The 10,470-nt window shown below is 34.1% G+C and overlaps 1 protein-coding gene across 1 annotated transcript in view; it reads left to right on the top strand.

Moving 5' to 3' along the window:
• Positions 1–421: 421 nt before the first annotated feature.
• Positions 422–10,470, top strand: part of LOC110023179 — an 18,245-nt gene continuing 8,196 nt past the window's right edge. Inside the window, exon 1 of the mRNA XM_020722453.1 lies at positions 422–626. Within this exon, the coding sequence (XP_020578112.1) occupies positions 527–626 (100 nt within the window). The 5' untranslated portion in view covers positions 422–526. The remainder of the gene's footprint in view (positions 627–10,470) is intronic.

Here is a 10,470-nt window from a genome sequence, read left to right on the forward strand (position 1 = left end):
AATATATATATATATATATATATATACTTGATGAGTATTATTTCGAGCCAAAATAAGCCGAACACGAACGAACACATCTTAGTTCGTGCTCGGCTTGTTAACTTATCGAACGAAATTAACGAGCCGAACACGAGCTGTTCGCGAACAACGAGCCATTTTGACAGCCCTGGTTTTGATAGAAAACTTCTAATAAAAATACTCATTAATATATTTTTAAAATTTTTATGTATTTATCTATCTCACACTCAAACACTTATTTTTATAAATCACTTAATTTTTTTCATTTATAGGCAGAGTTCTTGGTTTATAGGCAGTGTGAGAGACTTTTTATGTAAATTTCTATTTATTTTATTTAGTTTGATTGATTTTAAAATATATAATCTTTATATTTAAAACTATTTTTTATTTTTGGAAACTTTACCCATTCTAAAAACCTGTTTGTTTGCTGTAGCGTCTGCTGATTGTTCAAATATTTTTCGGCTATAAGTTGATCAAATCTGTTCTCGCCAGTGCTGCGAAGCCGACTATGGCGAACTCATACCAGATCTCCAAAATGGCGATCTCCTCAGTTTTACTTGCCTGCATTCCCCTAATTTTAAGTCCCGCATTCGCCGTGGATAGCAAGAGTAACTCTCTCTCTCTCTCTCTCTCTCGTGCGCGCGCTTCTCTTCACTGCTTAATACAGGAAGTCTGATCAGGTTCTATGTCTGGCTGTAGATCTGGGCTAGATCTGCGGTTGTTTAACTAAATCCGTTTCACTTTTGCTGTTATTTCACTTATCTTTCATGTAAGAGCAAGAATACCACTGTTTTAGTGACCACGAATTGTCGGCTTTCAGGTCCGGGTCTGTCTATCTACTTTGCTCAATGCGTGGTAGTGGCTGGGACCTGGCTGAATTACTAAGCCTTCGTTGTTCTGATGCCTTATTTTTTTATATGATTAATTCATTAGGATGTCCAAAAATGAGGCTTTCTTATGTAACAACCGTCATTTAATTTGCTTGTTATTGTCGGCGAGAAGTTCGGGATGAACTGGTTTTGATCCGTTATATGTTAGATTGTAATTGTGATTGAAAAGAAAACAGATTAAAAAATGTGGATTGTGTGATGAGGAAGGTTTAAAGGGAGATTATGATATACTAAGGTGCCGATTGATTGGATGAGCCAGTTGAAGTGCTATCTTTTTGTGTTTGACAGGATATGAAGTTCAACGCTTTTTAGTGTCGTAGTATGGATATATGAAAAGCTGTGAAAGTTCCTAGTTTTAAGAGAAATGCAGTGAGATGGTGTGCAGAAGTGTTTTTTTTTTTTTTTTTTGTTTAGGAAGATTTACATACATACCACTCAATTCCTATGTATATATGGATGATGAAAATAAGTTAATACTCATTAAATCTAACAATAATAAAGCATGCATTTACCTTAACACATCTTCAAATTTTATTTTGTATTTGTGAGCTAATAAAATGGCTCATAGGTGTTACTATATAAAACTAGATCTCCAAATGTATGCAACATATATATCTCCCTAAATGCTACCCCATGCTAAGGGGATTGATTTAGGATCCTATCAAAATCTTATGGCTCCATCAATCCTAGAACTTTACTTGGTGGGCTCTAGTCTAAATAAAATTCAGCAGTAAGTTAATAATATTGATGTAATAACTACGTGCATTAATTTTGAGATTTGCTTGTGAAGCTTATTGAGAATTTGAGTTCTCTCATTTGAGAAGATTCGATGAATTCATGGTGAAAATATGCCAAGTCATGATTTTTATACAACTTGTGGTTAACAATATTGATAGAAGGCTATTTGTGCTTAGTTGATTGAATGATTCAGAGTACTGGGTGTGACTAGGTATGGTTCAGAGACACTGGTATGATCTATAACGATCGATAACTTAAAAGGCATAACATGTCCAACATAGTTATTTTTGTTGCCATGTTTAATGGAAAAATGGTTGTTCTAGAGCATTCATGGTTTGTTTTCAATGGTTCATATGATTTGATTGAGGTACATTTACATGCATAATACCCAATTCCTATGTATTTACATATATAACTCGTAAACTTTATGAATCACATTTATACCGCCCAAGTCTTTCATATGAGAGCAAAAATACCACTATTTTAACTTGAGAGTGAAATAAACGTTTTCATGCATGGGTAAGGTGGAAAATAAATAAAATTGAAATTTAGGTGTTAGATGTGAAAATGCATAAGAATTGAATATGTATGTAAATCTTCCTTTGCTTTATTGTGTGATGGCATGAAGCTAGGAATCTGTTAACTCATGGCACTATATTACCCAAGTCCGGGTACCCCCAACATGCATATTGGCAAGTGCTCGGTACTTAAGAACATAAATCCAATAATAATAAATTTAATTCACATTTATTTTTAATAATTAACCAAATACTTATGGAAAGAGTTAGTTATCCTAAGCAAAACTTTAGATACATAACAAAAAAGTAAAACAAAAAAAAACTCATTTATTTTTGTTTGAAGAGTTGTCATTATAACCCTATTTGAATTCAACAATAATATTTTTATTTCTATTGTGATTTGGGTTAACTTCAATATCGGTTTGAGCTTAACATGAATTTTGTTTGTAACAATTGTTTGATGCATAATTTTATTAGGGTGTCTTTTAGATTTGCCACAAAATTTAAATTTTATGGAACCTTGGCTCCAAATTGAGAGAATAGACTCAATCCGATTATTTAAGCTTTAGGCCTTCAACTTAATGAAGTTGGAAATTTATTACTAGGGCGTAGAGAAGGGCTACTATGAAGATTTCAAAAATATCGACCCTCAATTGCACTCTAATATGATATAAACTTAGAGTTGCAATTATATATTGGGGTCTTAGCTAATGACTTTTAGGAATGTATTACGTTAAAAGTAGGGTTGTGTTAGGGTGGAACCTTCGACCTTAAAATTTCGGGCCTTGAATCTAGTGGCAGAGTACATACTTTGTTATGAAATTCTTGAGTTCTTAGTTTAAGATATTTATGAACTTATTATAGCTAAGGAGGGTTAATTAGAATATAGCTTAAGCTAAATCTAGGAATTTTAGTAGCGTGGAGCCTTAGCTTAAAGCTAGCGAAATAGAACTCTGGTTTTAGCCTTAGCTATAAATTTTCAGTACAAATCTTAAATTGGCTATGAGAAGTTTTATTAGGTAGTGCCCTTAGGTTGACTGAATGTATTTAAGATTTTAGTTTGGCTTTTGAAGCGATTTTTGGATTGGATTTGAGGATTTTGTAGCTTTGTACGTTAGCCCAAAATTAATTGAATAAATGAGGCATTAGCTACGTAATCAAGCGCTCAAGAAACTTTGGTTGCAAGTTGCCTTATACCCATGATGAATAAATATATATGGGGCTTGATAATTTATCTACTAATTTCAACGTTTAGCGCAGATCTTGAGGCATTTTTTTAGCATAAAATATTCTGATTCAAATTAAAAATCATCTAGAGCTTCAATTTCAGCAAGCTTATAAACTTCAATTCTAGCCAATTAAGGCCTGATCAAGTCTTTAAATTACTTTTGGAGGATTTGGGTAGTTATTTGGATGGTCAAATAAACTTCAAATTTGATTTTTCAATAGTCAAATCGAGTGTCTTGACGAGAAGAATCCAACGAGCCCAATATCACTCTATTTCGAGGTAATTAAAGGCCCTCAAATCATCAAAAAACGTTCTATGATCAAGAGGAATCAATGTGGGTCGTTCGATCAAATGGTTATGAGAGTTATTAGTCGAATGACGAAAACGTCTCTCCCCCGAAGCTTATAAATAGACCCCTCTCCTCAGTTAGAAGGGGAGAAAAAGAGGAGAAATAGTTAAATTCTAGACTGAAGGCTCGACAGTAACTTTCGATCTTCATATTCGTCGATTGCCGACTGTCATTGACAGACGTCGGTCGCCTCTTGCTCGCCGCTGTTGATGAATCATGTGGTGTAATGAAGTACTCCAAACACGATGTAATGAAATATCCTGAGTACTATTCAACAACATTCTTAACACTGTGTATTGAAGACTCTGTTCTGTGATAACTCTCGATGACAACTATTTTAGATTATTATATTCAAAATAATATTTCTGTATATTGCTAGGTTCTATTCTCCCTTACGAGGAACTATTTGTAGTTTCGATGAACTTGTCAGATTCTTTGTATTGCAATTTATAGAGAATTGAAGGATTATCAACGTTTTTTCTCATCTTTCTAAAATTCATGAATAGGAAGGAACGCCACTTAAAAAAAATATTTTCAAAGATTCTTTTAAAGATTTTCTACTAATGCTTGTCAAATTTCAGGAGTAGATCCAAAGTTATTTAACGGCTTTTTCCTAGGAGATGGGATTCAATCTCAATATTGTTTTTTTTACTATTTAAAAGTGCATTAAACAAAAAGATGTATTCACTTAAAGGAAGAAATTAAATGTTTGATACATTAAGGTCACCTGGGCTATTATTTACAAGAATGAGGTAAGGATGAATAAAACAAAATTATCGAAATTATTGAATGAAGAGTATAACTTCAAACTATCTTATCTCTACAAAAGATTTATTGTCCTTATCATTGTATGAGAGTTTTTAATTTTATTTATTAAAAGAATTTCTCTGTTGTTATTGTTGTTACTAGTAAAAAACTACTATTTAGTCAACTTTTTATCAATGAAATTTTTTATTATCAGTGAATTTTTTTATGATATTGTCTATTGTAAGATCTCTTAAGGGCAAGTAGTAGACATAATCTTTGCTTATACCCCTAGAAGACGTGCTCATGAGGTAATCTCGATGGAAGCTAGTAGTAGACACAGTCTTCACTAGAAAGGCCCATTGAGGGCAAGTGGTAGGCACAGTCTCTGCTTATACCCCTGAAATAGATGCCAATGAAATAATCTTGATGGGAAGCTAATTGTAGATATTGTCCTCACTAGAAAGACCCCTTAAGGGCAAGTGGTAGACGCGATCTCCTCTTATTCCCTTGAAAAATACATTCATGAGGTACTCTCAATGGGAAGCTAGTGGTGGACATGATCTTCACTAGAAAGACTCCATGAGAGCAATTAGTTGACATAGTTCCCACTAAAAAAATCTCAGAAGGCTAAAAGTCTTAGAAGACTTTAAGTCTCATCAGGTACAAATACACTTAAAAATATATGAAGGATACAAACATCAGAATGTGTAAGTCCTAAAAAAAATTCTCATGAGGCTATAAACCTCAGAAGATACATGTACACTAAAAAATGTCAGAAGATTATAAACCTCAGAGATATAGACACACCAAAAAATCTCAAAATATTATAGGTTTCAAAAGGTATATGTACACTAAAAAATCTCAAAAAATTATAAGCCTCAGAATGTACACGTATGCTAAAAAAATCTCAGAAGGTTATGGCACACTAAAAAATCTCAGAAGACGACAAGCCTAAAAAGGTACATGTGCTCTCAAATAAATTCAGAGAGATATAACATTAAGAAAGTGCATGTATACTTAAAAATTTGAAAAGACTTCAAGTCTCAGAAGTTACGATTATACCTTAAAACTTTAGAATGTACAAGTGTTAGAAGATACATAATTTTTCTGTATGCAAAATACATGCACTAACTTTGATTGTAGATTTAAGAAACTAAATATTCTCTTGAGAATTTCAGAAGGTATAAGCTTCAAAAGGGGTTGACGCCACTATGTTCTTATTGGAGGTAATATCTCAATTGGAATATATTTGATTCATGTCAACACTTATAAGGTTTTTGTCTTCTTTGGGAGGGCAAGTTATACGAAATCAACATTCTTTCATAAAGCAACATTATCTCAGAAGAAATCAGACATAAACATGCTTGTTTTGTAGAGGCGGCAGTAGCTTAAAGGCATCAACCCAAGAAAGTGAAGCAAACCAGCCTAAGGAAATGGGGCAATGCCAACCCAGGAGGTGGTGCAACAACGACCCATGACAAGACAATATTATTTGAGTAACTGCAGAAAGTTTTGGTAACTCTATGCTCGTCATGTAATTTTTTAATACAAGATTGCACTAAATTGTAAAGAATGAAGTTACATTCAATAAGTGTAATATAAAGTCAAATATATGCACTATAACAAGGTGTAAAGAGCCGCAAAATTGGATAAAAAATTGCATAAACCAACACATTTATATACAAACTATTTCAAATGCAGGAAGAGCTACAAATATAGGCACAAGTGCTAAGAAAAAGGCACCAATACAGACATACATACACAAAGTATTAATCTACATCAAGATCTTCCTCTGCAGGGGTGTGCTCCTACAAGTCACTTTTAGTTTCTTCACATTTCCAAGTAAAAAAGGAGATCTTCGTATGCCTATCTGGTTGGTCCTCGGTGTCAACTTCCATCCAATAGTGCACTAGATGAACCCATTTTCAAAAGCTTAGATGGAATTCTTCTCCTACACTCTTGGTTCACAACTTTCTGTTCTCCATTTGAAAAGCCAACATCTTTGTCAAAAAACTCTCACATTCCTAGTATTCTGGCTGAGAATAGCTTGTGTCTCCATCTATTTTTCTCGACTATTCTTCAACTCTTGACTTTGTAGAAAGAGAAAATTGTTATGGTGGATAATCTAGTCTTACACTCTACTAGTTGATCTCATAAGGCTAATATTTGTTTTGCACTTGCAGTATACATCTGTTTATACTCGTCAAGAAGATATTTGATATTTGTGAACTCTGTGCTCGTCTTTGAGAGAAGATTTGTCTCATTTCTTGTGAATACTGATAACATTTCGTTAGGATTCTGACACTTATGGTGGTTTTTGACCGTCTGGATTTCTTGGACATTGGCAACTTGAAGTGCAAAAACTCTCTTTCAGAAAAGGTGCAACACTAACATAGGAGGCACAATAAAATACCAGGAACTCTGGTGGTTGTGTTACACTAGTGTAGAAGGAAGAATACCAATAGGCCAAGGGACTCTGAGACTTTCGTCTGAGAAGTGGAAGTGTGCCTTCTCCCTCCCTTCTAGACCTATTTATAGGCCAAAAACCATGAAAAACACAGAAACCAATTTAAACCGGCTCGACTTGTGGCAATATTTCGATTTCATGCGATCGGTGACTACTTAGCGTCTGTGCACTATTCCACGTATTTCCAAGTGATTAGCGACCTTAGTTGTGTAGCTCCTTTTTCATTGTGTGATCTATGTGATGAACATCGCACGACACTAACTTCGACCTGGATAATTGACCCAGCCCCCTCCGCACCATTGATCTAATCTGGTGCTGTCGACATGATCCGACCCGACCCGACAGTACGTGCAACAACTTATTACATGTGGCCCAACCTAGTCCAGACAACCCACATAACCACGTAAGACCGGCGACACGCACTGCCATCTGTTGAACTGCTTCCCGTGACTTGCATATCAGACCACCGTCTGTCGATCCGCGGTGACCCGCACAATTCTTTCCCTAGTGTTTAGCCAACGCTGCCAACCAACTCCAAACTTTTAGAATTTTTTGGATTTTTATTCTATTTTTATTATTTAGATTATTTTCGAACAATGCCATCTTAATCACCCGAAAATCGGGGTAATTGATAAGTCATTAACTAATTTCATTATGTGACACAGATCTCGATACATTTTCTTAGTAAGAAATATTTTGTTTCAATTTAAAAATTATTTAGAGCTTTTATTTCAACAAGCTTATAGTTAAACTGACCGTCTCGACAAGATAAACTCAATGACATCAAAATTTGCTCAATTCAAGTTTAATCAAGTTCAGATCAAGCCGCTAAATCACTTTTAGAGACTTCAGATAGCTAATTGGAGTGTCAAATGTGTCTAAAGTCAAATCGAGTGTCTTGACAAAAGGAATCCAACAAGCCTAAGATCACTTCATTCTAAAGTCGTTATGGTCTCAAATCATCAAAAAATCCCTCTTATGATCAAGAAGAATTAACTTTGGTCATTCGATTGGGTGGACATGGGAGCTATTAAACAAAGAATCAAAATACCCCTCCCATGGAGCCTATAAATAGAACCCCCTCTCTAAAATTATGAACAGAAGACACAATTATAAATTTCGGTCTCCGCAGCTACCGATCACCGTCGACCACTGCCCATCAGCCATCATTGACCACCGTCGAATTTCAGAATTCTGGACAAGAGACACGATTATAAATTTCGGCCCCCGTAGCTGCCGATTGATCTCAATATTTTTTATATGTAAGGATTTATGAAGTTGACACCACTACTTGAATATTTTGATCTCCGACAATGACACCAAAAAACTTGATCCCAAACTTGATTTTAAGTAAGATTTCAATTATATTTGTAGGGATTCTACGCAAGTATACGTATCGTTATCAAGTAATATAAGACTTTCTGATTATGCCCCGAATATCGATCCTACGGAGATTGAGGTTAATCACGACGGCTTTCAAGAGAAGTTCTAGTCTAGAATAACACACCCTAACTTGGAAGGTAATAAAAATTTGGTTTTGATTATATCCTATAATTATCACTACAATACTACTTTTACTTCTAAAATAAAATACTTAGTAAAAATCAGAAAGTAAGGTTTAATATATTAAAAGTACTCTTTCTCATGCAATGAAATTAATGACTTGTGTTAAAGTAAAACAAGTAGTGAGAGATTTTGTGACAAATAAGAGCAATTATATTATTTGCTCTTACTAAAAATGTTATAAAAAATATTGGTTAATCTAAAGTTTGAATAGTTTTGAAGACAGATTAGGCAAGGAAGATACTAGCTCTCACTCTAGAGTTCTCTCTTATCTCTCCACCTGGAGGCTAACATCTCGCATCAAAATCTAAAACAATAAATCAAATTAGGGGGCTTTAGTCTGTCACTCTAAAGTCCTCTAATTCTATGCCCATTAAAATTTATTTATCTATTTATTTGCACTGAACCATATGAATTACATTCTCTACATTCTCATTCATACAACCTCATGTGACTCTTTATTACAGTTGACTGAGACAATACCATACCGGTTCTTACATGTTCTCACAACAGATTTTAACATGCAAGTTGATCAAGTTTACATGTAAATGAAGAACAAATTAAAATCATCACAATATATTCTCACTATACTCAATTCTATATCCTACACATGCATACTAATTCATTACAAGAAGAAAGAGTAAAGAAAACTACTCACTACACATGGAGAAACAACAAAAACTTTTCATTGGACAAGACTTTGAAACCATACAAATAAAGTACTAGATTCAAATCAAAATACAATGAAAATACTTATCTCTTATGAAAATCAACTCTCCTTGTATATCAAAAACAATTTCCTTACAATCCTCTTCAAGAACAAAGTGAAAAGAAAATAAGAAATCTCTCACTCTCTCTCTTTCTCTCTCACCTTGTCGCCCCACTTGGGGCTCACGCCTAAGCCTTCTTCTCCTCTTCTAATTAATTCAAGAGTCCAAGAGTTTTTAAAAGCATTTCCAGGCTGTCTTTGTAATTTCCCAAGAGTTTCTTAAGTGTCTCTTCAAAAGTGTTCAAATTCATTGACTTTTCCAAATGGTGCCTGAAGTGCCTCTTCAAAACTCCAACTGCCCAAAATACTGACCAAAATTCTTCTAGAAAGTTCATTTTATCATTTCCAATGAATTCCCCAAGAGATGCACGAAACCCCGCTTCAAAAATCGTCCAAATCCGACGTATATTCTAGAATATATGTTTAAAAACATCACCAGCGTATAAGCACTGATTTTTGGGCGCTTAAGAGCTCCTCTTTGTTTTGTGGTTCCTAAGCGCCATATTTGGGCGCTTAAGCGCTGGGCACAACAGTTTTGGTCCCCATGGCTCCGGTATACCCCGATTTAACCCGATTTGCTCCGATTTGCTTCGTTTTGGTCCATTTTTGTTTCTTTTGCTCCGATCACTCCAAAATTTTCAATTGGATGTACCTACAACCAAAAACACAATAAAGCATATATTTAAAGTGCAATATCATTATAAAATAGTACATTTTTAGACGTATCAAAATTCTCCAAACTTAAATATTACTTGTCCTCAAGTAATACTACATTTTTTTTAAAAATAATTTTTGTAGATTTGAGTTAATGGGTCATCCTTTAGAATTGCCAAAATTTTGTTCCAAAATTAATTGCTAAAATTTTGTTCAAAAAATGTGGTAGTTCAACCTAGAAGAACTTCTAATGAATCAGATTAGCCCAGGGTTTAAAATATTTTTCATCAAACTTAGGAATTTGTTTTTCTATCTAATTCAGAAATATATGCAGATTTTTCAAACTTTGGATTCTATGAATTTTACTTTCTAGACTTAAGAACTTTCTTAAAAATAATTTTTACTAATATAAGTATAAAAAACAAGCTTAGGATTGTTCTAAGTTCTTTACTCTAGAAAGACTCAAGTGAAACCAACTTTTGATTAGGACCTCTCCTCAAGCTTCTCCTCACTTTTTTTTTTGCATTTT

Source organism: Phalaenopsis equestris, unplaced genomic scaffold, assembly GCF_001263595.1.
Source record: "Phalaenopsis equestris unplaced genomic scaffold, ASM126359v1 Scaffold000221, whole genome shotgun sequence".
NCBI classification, from domain to species: domain Eukaryota; kingdom Viridiplantae; phylum Streptophyta; class Magnoliopsida; order Asparagales; family Orchidaceae; genus Phalaenopsis; species Phalaenopsis equestris.